Consider the following 14,843-nt stretch of genomic DNA (forward strand, 5'->3'; position numbering starts at 1 on the left):
CGCTAGGCAGCCGCGTCCATCTGGGCTCTGAAGAGCCGGTCTTGACACTTCTATGTTCCCAGCACTCACCCTAAACTGAACAGACGGGGAGTGGTCTTAATTGACAAAGATTAAACTGGTGAAGAAAGCTAAAGGCTGAGACTGAGCATCTATTGTGGTGTTTAAGCTTAGCTGGGTCCTTTCGAGTTTGTTTTACAGCTTACTAGGTTAAGTAGTTTGCACTATTTTTGCAATAAATCCATGGAAAACCTAACAGTTATTTGTTTTGTTTCTTATTGTGTGTATATAAACTAATACTAAAAAGTTTGGCATAGTGTTTTTTTCACCTCTTTACATAACCTTTAACATGCACAGAATGCTGTAAATCTGATAAAATATGATGTGAATGATATTTTATAAAGTTATTTTGTATGGTGTCAATTTTGTTTTGCCTCATAGTATGTCAGCAAAAAATAAAATAAAATAAAATTCCTTGTATTTACAGTGGCCTCTCCCAAAGACCTTCTGTTACTCATGTGTTTATTTGGGGGTTTCTATCCACACAGGTTAAGATTCCAGGCTTCTGAGGTAGAAGCATGCCTTGGGTGACAGAAGTCTAGGGCCTTATTTTATATGTTGGGCCCCTTGAGAATTGGGAGTCTGGGGATAAAAGCCTTGATTGAACTGGATGGAACAAATGTCGTATCTGGGATAAGGTGGGTGTCCCTACTCTAGCAGCCACGAGAAAGGGTGAAGTAAAAAGTCATTCAGCTAAACCCCAATCAAGCGTGAGCCCCTGAGCTCCATGTTGTGCGGGATACAGCTGACCGTATCTGGGGCCTGAGCCCGGTGGGTCACTTCCTCTCGCCTGGTGGCCTCCCTCTGGGCTGTCTGACTTCTGTCTGTACTGGAAAGAATACGTCGTGTTGAGAAATAAGGAAGGTAGGATTAAGAAAACAGGAAAATAGCTGAGAATCTCTAGGATAGACACTGAGCTAAAGCAGGCCAAAGTTTTTGTTTTAAAGCAATTTTTTTATTTTTAAGAACAATTAAAAAAATAATATGCGTTCACTATAGAAAATGTAAAAATTCAGATAAACATAACAGTAATCACAACACAAAATCACAATCACAGAAAACCTGTATCAAATATTTATAGGGCTTTATTTCTAACAATTAAAATGGAAATAAGTTCTTCAGATTTTTAAAAAGGAAAAAACCGGGGGTGGGGGGGTGGGGCAAAGAATAGGAAGCAACCCAAATTGCGAAGTATCCATTCACCTGTGGAATGGGTAAACAAATGGTGCATCCATACAAAGGAATCCTACTCAGCAGTAAAAGAGAATGGACTGCTGATACCTGCCAGTGCACTACACTAAAAATAAAAGGTCAGATTCAAAGCCTACATACTATGTGACTCCATTTATATGACATCCTGGAAAGATGAGTGGGCAAACCGTGGTCTGTGGGTGCAACGTGGCCTGCTATGTTTTTGTATGGCATATAAACTAATAATATTGACTTTTACATTCTTAGATGGTTGTAAAGAAGTCAAAAGATTCCGTGACCCATGAAAATCATACAAAATTTAAATTTCAATGTCCATAAAGAAAAGTTTTCTCAAGTACAGGCATGCTCATTCCTTTATGTGTTGTCTGTGGCTGCTTTTGAACTAGTAAGAGTTGTCTGGTAGTGAGAGATTCTGTAGCCCACAAAACGGAAAACTATTTCCCTATGGCCCTTTCCAGAAGAAGTCTGGGACTCCCACTGCCAGGGCGTAGGCGGGGAGCACTGTACCTCAGGGGCGGCGGTTACATGCCTGCCTCTGAGAGCTCAGGACTGCACGCTGGGGCTTCCCCGGGGGCTCAGTGCTAAAGAATTCACCTGCCGATGCAGGGGACACAGGTCTGACCCCTGGTTCAGGAGGATCCCACATGCCCATGTGCCTCGACTACTGAGCCTGTGCTAGAGCCCAGGAGCCACAGCTCCTGAAGGCCCAACAGCCCAGAGCCCGTGCTCCGCGACAGAAGCAGCCACTGCAGTGGCTGGTCCACGCACCGCAGCTAGAGTAGCGCCCCCACTCGGCGCAGCTAGAGAAAAGCCTGTGCAGTGATGAGGACCCAGCACAGCCAAAAATAAAGACATGAAATTATTTTTTTAAAAACCTGTATATTTAAAAAGTGGATTTTAAAATATTTTAATAAAATTTAAAAACAAGAGGGACAGAAAACAGAGCAACTGCCTGGGGATAAGGGAAGGAACTAACTTCAAGGGGGTACAGAGGAACATCTCGGGTAACAATAGCTCTGTATATGTTGACTGCTGACATGACCAACAGAATGGACATTAAAGGATGATTTTACTGGGTGAAAATTCAAACTCTATTTTAAAAAAAAGCCTGAAAAGGCAAGAGCTAAAATATACCTTACGTAAATAGAAATAGGGCTTATGGTTTTCTCTTGGGGATAGTAAAAACAGTTACTATGAAGGAATAGTAAAAATGATGGAGATCTTCAATAATACAAAATGCTTTGTAATTTTTTAAGAAAGACATGCTTAGGCAGAGGTAATATTTCTTAGTGTATTTCATTTAATAATGTGATATGAAGTTTTTCTCCAGGAATAGAAGTATTAGACAGTGCTTGTTTTTGGACTTCAGTGGTTAAGACTGCACGCTTCCACTGCAGAAGGCTCAGGTTTGATCCCTGGTTGGGGAACTAAGATCCCACATGTTGGTCAGCTAACGCAGGAGACCCAGGTTCGATCATTGATGGGGAAGATTCCACAAGGCTCGGGGCACCTAACCCTGTAAGCCATACCTACTGAGCCCATGCACCTAGAGCCGTGCTCTCAAACAGAGAAGCCGCTGCAATGAGAAGCCCGCAGACCGCAACTCGGAGAGGCCCACAGGCCACAGCCAGAGAAATCCTACACAGCAACAAAGACTCAGGCAGCCAAAACTAAACTAATTTATGCAAAGAGACGTCACCGCAATGAGAAGCCCATAGACCCAACTCGGAGAGGCCCATAGGCCACAGCCAGAGAAATCCTACACAGCAACAAAGACTCAGGACAGCCAAAACTAATTTAAAAAAAAAGACTACTAGAGGGTTCTAAAACTAGTTCCATAAAGCATTTTACTATTAAAATATATACAGCTTCTAAATCAGAACTACAATGAGGTATCATCTCACATGGATCAGAAAAAGTCTACAAACAATAAATGCTGGAGAGAGTGTGGAGAAAAGGGAACCCTCCTGCACTGTTGGTGGGAATGAAAACTAGTATAGCCACTATACAGAATAGTATGGAGATTCCTTAAAAAACTAGGACTAAAACTACCATATGACCCAGCAATCCCACTATTGGGCATATACGCTGAAGGAACCATAACTGACGCGTACACCCCAATGCCCACTGCAGCACTACTTACGACAGATAGGACGCAGAGCCACCTAGATGTCCACTGACAGACGAATGGACAAAGAAGTAGCACATACACACAAAGATTACTCAGCTATGAAAAGGAGTGCATCTGAGTCAGCTTTAATGAGGTGGACAAACCTAGAGCCTATTACACAGTGAAGGAAGTCAGAAAGAGAAAGACAAATATTGTACATTAACGCATATATAAGGAATCTAGAAAGATGGTACTGAAGAACCTATCTACAGGGCAGCAACGGAGACGCAGACATACACAAGAGACTTTTGGACACAGTGGAGGAGGGAGAAGGTGGGATGATTTGAGAGAGCACCGCTGAAACATATATTACCATATGTAAAATAGATAGCCAGCGAGAATTTGCTGTATGACACAGGAAATCCAAAGCTGGTGTTCTGGGATAACCTAGAGGGGTGGGACAGGGAGGGAGGGAACCTATGTATACCTGATTCATCTTGATGTATGGCAGAAACCATCACAACACTGTAAAGTAATCTCCAATTAAAATGTAAAAAAAAATACAGCTTTTAATAAAAAAGAAAAGTTTATTTTACACTTTAAAAAAATGCAGTATTGGGACGAATACAAAGCCAGATTGTCTTGAAATACAAAAATCCTACCTACAGACTACCTATTTAGCTAAAACAGGATCTAGCTGTTTACAAGAACTAATTTCAAAATATACATATGTGAGTCTACACAACTGGTATTTTACAAGTTCTTGAAAATCTGTCTTCAAACTATCAAGTTAAGCAGAGTCCCTCTCCCTCTGGAGCTCACCGCTGCAGACGGGCTGTGCCTTCTGGTACGTAGCCTGTTCGCAGTCCCCTCCCACTCCAGCAGCAGTGTGGGCTTGGGGAAGAGAGGCTGCTGTCTGGGTTCCTTTCCTGTTGGCTATTTATGGCAGAGGTGTGTTATGCTCGGTCTCAGCCAGGGGAGAACACAATGTACGTGAAGTCTCTGAAGGGTGGACAGACTAACACTTGCTTCACAGCCAAGGTGCTAATCCAGGAGGGTCCTCACCAGGCTGATCTTTGGGGTCAGGATTCCGCTTCGTCGTCCTCACTCTCATCGTTGTTATTCTCCTCCTCCTCCTCTTCTCTCTTCTCTTTAAGCATTTTCAGATATTTACTAGCTAAAATCTTCTTTGGTAATATATCTTAAAAACATAAAGCTAACATCAGCAATGCAAATTTCAAAACGTGCTAGTCCCTGCTATGACCTCTAAAACAGGTTCCAAGATGAGACAAATTTCAGCCTACATTTCTGGGGTGAAATAGCAGGAAACTAGCGCTGCCTCCTGACTAGTGCTAAATACCTGTTTCTATTTCACTGATTGCAAACTATGCTCTTCTCTGTGCTGGTAACTACTGGAAGCAACCCTGTCCAACCCACCTGACACAGCGCTGGCCCCGAGGATCACCTTAAGCTCTTTTTAGCTGTGGTGCACACAGCTTGTTCCACGACAACAATGATGAGTTTCTGTTTCCCCATTCAAGTAAGGAGTCTGAGGGGTGGGCCTGCCCGGCTTGCCCAGACACCCTTTGCAGGCTGCCAACTTAATTCGTGCTCTAGGTAAACCGCATTACAAACATACTCAAATAGACTAAACCTCTGGTCCTGTGCCAGGTAAACTGTGGCACCTGGAGAAAGCACCAAAATGTCTATTTCAGTGAAAGCAGAAAATGAGTGGAGGAAAAGCTGTAATTACTATTTTTTAACCAGAATGTTTCAAAAGTGAAGTACCTGCAAGAAACTGAAAAGTTTCCGACCCCTCCGCAGTATTTGATAAGTCACTATAGGTGAGGGCTTTCTTTTCTTTTCCACTGCCATGTCTGTAGGAATAGGTGGCGAGATATTGAACAAAGAGTTCCTAAAACAAAATGAAAAAGTAAAATGAAAGCTGTGCTTTGAAAACCTACCACAGACCTCACTTTTTAATTAAATCAAGTTTAGACGATTACAAATTATCCTGGTTCATCAAATTATAGGAGAAATAAAAGGAGAAAGGAGACATATGAGGTCAGGAAGAGAGTAAGGCTGAATTAAAGCTGGCAGAAAAACAGGGATTTCCTAAAAGTTTATTTTAGATTTCTAACTTACAAAAAATATATAAATATAATAAATCATAACTGTTTAATGCCCAACCTCTACAGTTAAAGAGGGGCAAGAGACCGTCCAAAAATTCTCTGCACTCAGGAACACACATTGTGTATCCAATGTACATTGTGTAGGGTGGTCCCCCTACAACCCTAAGTCAACAACCTGAAGGTAAAAAATGATCAATTTCCTGTTCTACCCAGATACCTTCCCTAAGGCAACCACCTGAAATGAGCCTCTCTCTGTTTTATTTTAAAGCCATCTAATTGAGTTAGTATGGGATTAAAGAAGTAACTGCAAAACTCAACTCCTTAAAATCTACAGAATGAAATGGTACAAATATCCCCAAACTACTCAATTTCCTACTTCCTTTAACTCCAGCTTTGACCAACATACCCTTGGGACACTGTCTACCCAACTAACAGGGCTGGAAAATGAATTCCAAGGAAAGTTAAAAACTGAAGCAGAAACCTGAAGAACAGGAAGGTTCTGGCCTACCTAGACCAAATCCAGAGACAATTATTTGGGCCTAAAACTTCAATTCTGGCCCAGGGTCCCTATAGTCAAAGCTATGGTTTTTCCACTAGTCATGTATGGATGTGAGAGTTGTACCATAAAGAAAGCTGAGCTTCAATGAATTGATGCTTTCCAACTGTGGTGTTGGAGAAGACTCTTGAGAGTCCCTTACTGTACAGCAAGAAGGTCTAACCAGTCGAACCTAAAGGAATGGACCCTGAATATTCACTGGAAGGACTGATGCTAAAGACGAAGCTCCAATACTTTGGTCACCTGAGACGAAGAGCCGACTCCATTACAAAAGACCTTGATACTGGGAAAGACTGAAGGCAGAAGGGGACGACAGAGGACGAGATGGCTGGATGGCATCACCGACTCAACGAAACTACGGGGGATAGTGAAGGCTGGGGTCCCGCAGCCCACGCAGTCGCCAAGAGTCGGACACGACTCGTGCACTGTACAGCTGGCCCAGGAGACTCGGGACAGAGTGGGCAAGCGGCCAAGCCCGGCCGCACCTCCTGAGGAAGCCGCGGGCCCTCTCCCTGAACCGTTTAAGGAGCTGGGGCCCAAAGCCACTTAAAAGACCGGAAGCGACGAAAGGAGGGGCTGTGGGGCCCCTGGCACAGTGACGCTGGAGGAGGGGACATCAAAAGTCGCCTACGCGCGCAGCCCAGACCTCCCCCGCGCGAGGGACGGCGGGAACGGGGTGGGCGTGGCGACGAGGGCGCGAAGGAGGGCGGGAGCGGAAAGAGCGGGCAGCCAGGCGCGCGAAAGAGGGCGGGAGCGGAAAAAGCGGGCGGGTGGAGGCGCGGAGGAGGGCGCGAGCAGCATCGGGGGGCGGGGCGAAGGGCGCGCGCGGGAGCTGGGGCGCGCGCGACACAAGAGGGGCGTAAGGCGGCCCTCAAAAGAAAAGGGGCGGCAGGGCAGGGGCCCGAAGTAAACACGGCAGCGCGCAGGGCCCGGCGGGCGGGGCGGGGCGCGATGGTTTCGGGCGGCCCCCACCGCGGTCCCCCTCTCCTCGACTCCTCCCCGCGCGGCCCGCCTCACCGTGGCCTTGGCGGTGAGCACCAGCGCCTCCTGGTTGATGCTGGACACTTCAGGGGAGCTCTTCATGATGACCCGGATGCGGGACAGGGGCAGCGACACCAACCGCTGCTCCCCGCACTTATCCTTGCCCACGACCACGTCCGCCATCTCTGCGCCCCGGCCCCGCGGCGGCGGCGGCAGCCCCTACCAGCCGCAAGGTGGCCGGCCTACACGGTCGGTGTAGGAGAGCGACGTCCCACTGCCCCGTGGGAGTTGTAGTGTTGGGTGGCGCGGCGGCGGGGGCGGACTACAAATCCCGTGATGCCGCGCTCCCCCCGCGGCTGTGCGCGCGGAGCGGAAATGCGACCTGAGGCTCCGGTGGGGTGGGGGCGGCTGTTGGTGAGGGTTCGCCCTTAGGGCGCTGAGGAGTTCCGTGAAGGAAAACAGCGTGGGAAGAGAGAAACCCGGGCAAAAATGGAGAAGGCTGGGCAGTGAGGAGAGAAAACTACCCTACTGATTAGAAAGCTCTCTGCCGGGAGAAGGAGCCTCAAGGCAAAGGCCCTGAGGGAGGACCCTTCTAAGAAGCGCAAAATGACCGCTCTGTGGGCAGGTGTCCTAGGTGAAATCCGAGAGGTAGCCAGGGGCTAGGTCCTGTTGGATTAAGTGCATCATCAGAGGGATGATGGGATGTGTCTTAAGTTTCAGAAAAATGCCTCTGACTTCTGAACGTGAATAGACCAGAGAGGAGTCGCAAGGATAAAGATTGTAGAGTTGGATGCTAGTGTGACTAAAGGTGTCGTGAGTTAGGAATGGTAGGAAATAGCCACGGGCTAGATCAGATAGAGTCTTGTAAATCATGGAATTCTTTCCAGAAGAGTTGGGAGGCCCCACTTAAGTTTTGCAAGGAATATTCAGGTGGCCATATGTGAATAGGCTATAGACGAGTGAGAATGGAAGCAGACAGAGAGTGCAGGTAAGAAGCTGTTACAAGGATGGAGAGAGGTGGTGGAAATGGTAGATTATAGTAGATTTGGGGGACCTAATTTGAAGATAGAGCCAACAGGTAATCTCTGAAAATTCAATTAACTATCAAGAAGAAAAAAGATTTTATTCAAGCCAGAGGATTACAACGGAGCAGCAGATTGTCAGAAAGCTCTGAGAGCCCTTAATACCTATTAGAAGTCAAAGGCATAGTAGGTACATTTTCAAGACAGAGGATTGTACATCAAAATGACATACTGATGTTTTACATAGAGTTCACCAAGGATATACAACCCAGGTAAGCACGTGCAAAGCAAGTCACACGACCCCCCTAAAGAGCTGAGAAAGCACAGTGTTCTTAGAAGAAGTTCCATTGCTAGCATCAAAAGAAAGGGAAAAAAAAAAAGTTGATCTTCACAGTTGAGCAGGCCCTCCTGACTTTGAGGAGCTGTGGTAAATATGTAATGCAGGTGCACACTGCACATCAGGGAGAGAAGGAGGAGGCCCAACAGAATTTAAAATTTAATTGTTTCCTTTTCTTGCCATAAAATACAAATTTTACTTCATCATGGTCTTGCTAAGGGGAAGGATGGTGGTGCTGTTTACTGATTTGGGGAAACCAGGAGGAGCAAATTTGGCTGTAGTTTAGAGTAGTTTTAGGGGTGTAGAGTAAATTAAGTCTCAATTTTGTTGAAACACTAGTGGCAGTGTTGACTGGCCGGTTGGCAGGCTGGAGCAGTGAAATACAGACCACCATTGTCCAGGTGGTAATTAAAACCAAGGACCTGAATGAATGTATCTGGAAGGAGAGTGTAGATAAGAGTACAAAGATCTGAGGACCATAACCTGAGTTACTCCAACATTTTGAGATGAAAAAAAGATCCAGCAAAGGAAATATGAAAGTGCCCATTGAGCAAAAGAACAACCAACAGATTATGTATCCATATGGAGAAGGCAATGGCACCCCACTCCAGTACTCTTGCCTGGAAAATCCCATGGATGGAGGAGGCTGGTAGGCTGCAGTCCATGGGGTCGCTAAGAGTCGGACACAACTGAGCAACTTCACTTTTACTTTTCACTTTCATGCATTGGAGAAGGAACTGGCAACCCACTCCAGTGTTCTTGCCTGGAGAATCCCAGGGACGGTGGAGCCTGATGGGCTGCTGTCTATGGGGTTGCACAGAGTTGGACACGACTGAAGCGACTTAGCAGCAGCAGCAGCAGCAGGAATAATTTAGGAGAAGGCAGTGGCACCCCATTCCAGGACTCTTGCCTGGAAAATCCCATGGACGGAGGAGCCTGGTGGGCTGCAGTCGATGGGGTCGCTAAGAGTCTGACATAACTGAGCAACTTCACTTTCACTTTTCACTTTCATGCATTGGAGAAGGAAATGGCAACCCATTCCAGTGTTTTTGCCTGGAGAATCCCAGGGACAGGGGAGCCTGGTGGCTACCATCTATGGGGTAGCACAGAGTCGGACACGACTGAAGCAACTTAGCAGCAGCATGTATCCATAAAGCCAATTGAAAAATACTGTTTCAACGGGGTTGAATACTGCTGGGAGGTGGAATAAGACTTGTCTTTCCACTCACAGCAAAGGACTCTCTCCAAACCACGGTTTCCTCATTTGCAAAGATGAGACAGGAGACGCGTACCGTCTTGGGTTGTTAAAAGGTGTGAACATGCCTGGTGCATAAAGATCAAAGCCATCCCCCAACCCATCCAGCAGTAGCTCCCTCTCAGGTCAGCCATGAGCGTCAAAGGAGCTGAAAAGGAGGAAGTGCTTTGCCAACCGTGCAGCACTCTGCAGAAGCCTAAACTACTGTGTAAATTTTTCCATGTTCCTGCTAGAAGGTCCTTTCACCCCAAATCAACTTTGATTCCAAAATTCACATGAAAGGGGTCCAGAAGATTAAAAGTGTACCTTGTTTAACCTTTTTGATTCAATTCTGCCTGTCACTTAGGCAATGATTACAAAACATAAAATGTGTACTCGCAGAGCGTGTTTCCGCAAGTTTCGTAGGCTCTGAAAAGCACTGCCCTTCAGTCTTAATGAGAGGAGCCGAAGCCAGAGAACACAGATGCCCCAGATTATTGACTTCTGCAGTGCCAGAAGTCTTCACATCTCCCTTTGGCCATGATGACCCGGCCGCTTTAGCACCTACTGTGTGCTTTGTCTCCAGAAGGAGAAAGCTGAGAACACAAGGACAGTGTTATCTTCACCACTGTGACCTCAGGTCTTGGGCAAGATCCCCCCAGTGCATGGCAGGCCCTTCTAGGCAGAGAGGAAAGCTACAGGCAATGAGCAAGATGGCTCTAGTCCCTGTTCTCACAGACCATAGTTTCAAGCACAAGGAACATAAGAAAAGTAACATCCCCTGTGGTAAATGCTATGAGAGTGATGGCATGGTGTGTCTGAGAAATGAAACTTAAGGTCAGGTTGTTTTTTTTTTTTAATGTTTTTTTTTTTGGCTGCTCCCCATCCTAACGGGCTTGTGGGCTCTAGTTCCCAAACAAGGGATCCAACTCAGGGCCCCTGCTTTGGGTGGGCAGGGCCTTAGCCTCTGGACCACCAGCAAAGTCCCTAAGGTCAGATCTGGAGGCAGGAATGGAGCACTCTGACATGATAGCCTGTGGGAAAAAACCTGAGCCAGAAGACGCCTTGGCAGATCTGAGGAACAAAAAGGCCAGTGTGGCTGGAACTTAGCAAGTGAGGCGGAGAGTGCAGGAGACATGGTGAGCCAGGTAGGTGGGACCCATTCCAATGGGCAGGTGAGAAGCTTGGCTTGCTTTCTGAGAGCAGTGGAGAGCCTGAAGAGTCCTGAAGCTAGGGAGCAGACCCAACTTAAAAGCTCATCCTGATTGCTGAGGGGTGACTGACTGGCAGCAAGTCCTGTGCCAAGCAGAGACGGAGGCGCTGTTTCAGTCTGCAGGATTCAGCTCCAAGCCAAAGGAAAGCCTTCCCTCTGCAAACAGGCTACCCATGAGGGTCCTTGGTCCACACAGGAAGCAGACAGCCATCGTTTTTAAGTTATGTTTCTCTAGAAGGTTATTGTTTGTTTGTTAATCAGGTTTCAAGGAGAAAGAGGACTTCAGCATATTTGAGAGCAGGATGGGTTAAGTTTAGGAAGGAGAGTGGCAAGCATCTGGAAGATGAAAAGAGCCAGAATAATTCAAGGAGAAAAGGAGGGTGAGAAGCTCAGGTTGTGGAATTGGCAGGACACATTGCTGTATCTGGCCATTTTGAGAAGTAACGAGTGGGGCAAAGACAGAGATCTGCAGAAAGAGGGAATGTGCCCAGCATTTGTAAAAAAGGAAACAAGCTTGGAACCTAAGAGAGTGGGAGAAGGGAAGAATCTGTGATCCTCAGAACTTCCCTGCACGAGAAGCAGCCCGTGAGTCAGCAGATCACGCTGTCGTCAGTGCTCTTGTTCACCATGTATCCTCACAGCCTCTCAGGTGTGCCCGCTGCTTCCGCTGCCTCCCCACTGCACCTGCACCTGTACCCCGGCGCTAGGTAACTATGCTTCCCAGAACCCCCCGCCAGCTGGCTTCTGGGAGACCCAGGTGAGAGGGTGCAGCACGGATGGAGGAGGAAGCATCGTTTATGGTTGTGTGAAGGTGTCGGCAGCAGGTGGGGATTCGGGGTGGGGGGTGGTCACAGGAAGTCACCTGCACTGCGCACAGTGGGGTGGGGTTCCACTCTGCGGCAGCACCTCGGCCAGTCTAGGGGGCAATGTGGGCCCAGCCCCCAGCCAGGGGCAGCAGCAGTTTCCTCATCTCCAAGCTGCATCTCAGTGGCAGCTCCCTCATGCTCCAGTATCTGCCCTTCCACACCCTCAAAGTCATTTCTCAGCTTTAAATCCCTCTCTGAAATATATGAAGAAGTTTCTGCTTTCCTGATTGAACATTGAGATATACGTAGTTGGTATGGGAAACAGACCCACAGAAATGGGGATCTGGAACTGATGATATGATTGTGCTAGAGCAGAGATGACCTCCCTGGCAGCAGGCATTGGCCAAACAGTCACTTAGGCTGTCCCTGCCACTGCCTGGGTGACAGCCTGCTGAAGGCAAGGCTGCCCCAAGGTGGTGGAGCCTTGTGAGATGGGCTTTTCCTGAGATGGGGAGATTTCAGAAAGTTGGAAGCTCTGACTCTAGACTCTCAGAGCAAGCCCTCAGCCTTTCCTGATCTTTTGTAGCTTCAGGGCTGATGGGGCTAAAGGTCAGACCTGCCTGTAGTCTTACCTGAGAGATAATTACCACAGAAGTTGAAGTCACAAGTTCACCTGGGCTTTTCTGTGAAGTTCGGCTGTTTATTGGGAAGAGTGGGGTCCTGAGGCTTAGAAAAGGACAGTAGGGAGGATACTAGCAAAGCTTTAACCACCCCTACTGCTCCGAGCCTCTGTCAGAGCAAACAGCCCCTCTGCCTGCCTGAGCTCACTCCCCTCTCACCCCCTGAAGTCCTCTTAATGAGCTCACTGTGCTTACCTGGAACAGGGACGCTGAGCCTTCTCAGGACACGCCTCTCATTAACAACAGTCCATAATTGGAATCAGATCCCAGCGTGCCCTTGGAGGCAGCAGCAAAGGCCAGAGATGTTGACACACAAAAGAATTGCAGCATACTCACTGCTTTTATCATCGGAAACTTGAGGAGTGTGTGGGGAATGGATTCTAACGACATCAGTCCAGGTGGACAGAGCTTAATGTAACAGCTTAATTTAACAGCTTTGGCTGTTAAATCAATGTAACTTGATTGATCAGTTAAATCAGTGTAACTGATTTACCAGAGTCTGGATTCAGAAGGGATTGACAAACCACTTCAGTTTTCTTGCTTGATAACCCCATGAACAGTATGAAAGGGCAAAAAATTATGACACTGAAAGACGAACTCCCCAGGTTGCTAGGTGCCCAATATGCTACTGGAGAAGAGTGGAGAAATAACTCCAGAAAGAATGAAGAGGCAGACCCAAAGCAAAAACAACCCCCAGTTGTGGAAGTGACTGGTGGTGGAAGTAAAGTCTGATGCTGTAAAGAGCAATATTGCATAGGAACCTGGAATGTTAGGTCCATGAATCAAGGTAAATTGAAAGTGGTCCGAGAGATGGAGATGGCAAGAGTGACCATCAACATTTCAGGAATCAGTGAACTAATGGACCAAAATGGCGAATTTAATTCAGATGACCATTATAATCTACTACTGTGGGCAAGAATTCTTTGGAACAAATGGAGTAACCCTTATAGTCAACAAGAGTCCGAAATGCAGTACTTGGGTGCAGTCTCAAAAATGACACAATGATCTCTTCTTCCAAGGCAAACCATTCAATATCACAGTAATTCAAGTCTATGCCCCAATCACTAATGCCAAAGAAGCTGAAGTTGAATGTTCTGTGATGACCTACAAGACCTTCTAGAACCAACACCAAAAAAGATGTCCTTTTCATCATAGGGGAATGGAGAATGTAAAAGTAAGAAGTCAAGATATACCTAGAGTAACAGGCAAGTTTTGCCTTCGAGTACAAAATGAAGCAGGACAAAGGCTAACAAAGAGTTTTGCCAAGAGAATGCACTGGTCATAGCAAACACCCTCTTCCAACAACACAAGAGACAACTCTACACATGAACATCAGCAGATGGTCAATACTGAAATCAGATTGATTTTGTTCTTTGCAGCTGAAGATGGAGAAGCTCTATAGAGTCAGCAAAAACAAGACCAGGAGCTGACTGTGGCTCAGATCATGAACTCCTTATTGCCAAATTCAGTCTTGAAGAAAGTAGGAAAAACCACTAGATCATTCAGGTATGATCTAAATCAAATCCCTTATGATTATACAGTGGAAATGATAAACAGATACAAAGGATTAGATCTGATAGACAGAGTGCCTGAAAATCTATGGACAGAGGTTTGTGATATTGTATAGGAGGCAGTGATAAAGACCATCCTCAAGTAAAAGAAATGCAAAAAGGCAAAATGGTTGTCTGAGGAGGCCTTAAAAATAGCTGAGAATAGAAGAGAAGCTAAAGGCAAAGGAGAAAAGGAAACATATACCCATCTGAATGCAGAGTTCCAAAGAATAGAAAGGAGAAATAAGAAAGTTTTCCTCAGCGATCAATGCAAAGAAATAGAGAAAAACAACAGAATGGGAAAGACTAGAGATCTCTTCAAGAAAATCAGAGATACCAGGGGAACATTTCATGCAAAGATGGGCTCGATAAAGGACAGGAAATGGTATGGACCTAACAGAAGGAGAAGATTATTAAGAAGAGGTGGCAAGAATACACAGAACTGTACAAAAAAGATCTTCACGACCCAGACAACCACAATGGTGTGATCACTGACCTAGAGCCAGACATCCTGGAATGTGAAGTCAAGTGGGCCTTAGAAGCATCACTATGAATAAAGCTAGTGGAGGTGATGGAATTCCAGCTGAGCTATTTCAAATCCTAAAAGATGATGCTGTGAAAGTGCTGCACTCACTATGCCAGCAAATTTGGAAAACTCAGCAGTGGCCACAGGACTGGAAATCCTGTGATTTCCAATTTCCTGGAAAATTCCAATCCCAAAGAAAGGCAGTGCCAAAGAATGCTCAACTGCATAATTGCACTCATCTCACATGCTATCAAAGTAATGCTCAAACTTCTCCCAAGTAAGGCTCCAACAGTACGTGAACTGAGAACTTCCAGATGTTCAAGCTGGATTTAGAAAAGGCAGAGGAACCAGAGATCAAATTGCCAACATCCGTTGGATCATTGAAAAAGCAAAAGAGTTCCAGAAAAACATCTTCTGCTTTATTGAC

General features: G+C 46.3%; 1 protein-coding gene across 1 annotated transcript; it reads right to left on the reverse strand.

Annotated features, from left to right (window-relative positions):
• Window positions 1-4,013: 4,013 nt before the first annotated feature.
• On the reverse strand, window positions 4,014-7,287 carry CHRAC1 (chromatin accessibility complex subunit 1). The gene is made up of 3 exons (XM_068983994.1): window positions 7,085-7,287; window positions 5,168-5,294; window positions 4,014-4,580 (listed from the first exon to the last, which is right to left on the reverse strand). The coding sequence occupies exons 1-3, from the start codon at window positions 7,229-7,231 to the stop codon at window positions 4,462-4,464; spliced, it is 393 nt and encodes a 130-aa protein (XP_068840095.1). The 5' UTR covers window positions 7,232-7,287; the 3' UTR covers window positions 4,014-4,461.
• Window positions 7,288-14,843: the final 7,556 nt, after the last annotated feature.

The sequence above is a fragment of the Capricornis sumatraensis genome, chromosome 11, assembly GCF_032405125.1.
Source record: "Capricornis sumatraensis isolate serow.1 chromosome 11, serow.2, whole genome shotgun sequence".
Classification (NCBI taxonomy): Eukaryota; Metazoa; Chordata; class Mammalia; order Artiodactyla; family Bovidae; genus Capricornis; species Capricornis sumatraensis.

Coding starts and splice junctions, on each gene's coding strand:
- CHRAC1 (XM_068983994.1), bottom strand. CDS start 7,231: ATGGCGGACGTGGTCGTGGGCAAGGATAAGTGCGGGGAGCAGCGGTTG. Junction 5,295..7,084: donor TGCTCACCGCCAAGGCCACG/GTGAGGCGGGCC, acceptor ATTTTGTTTTAG/GAACTCTTTGTTCAATATCT. Junction 4,581..5,167: donor AACTTTTCAGTTTCTTGCAG/GTACTTCACTTT, acceptor TATGTTTTTAAG/ATATATTACCAAAGAAGATT.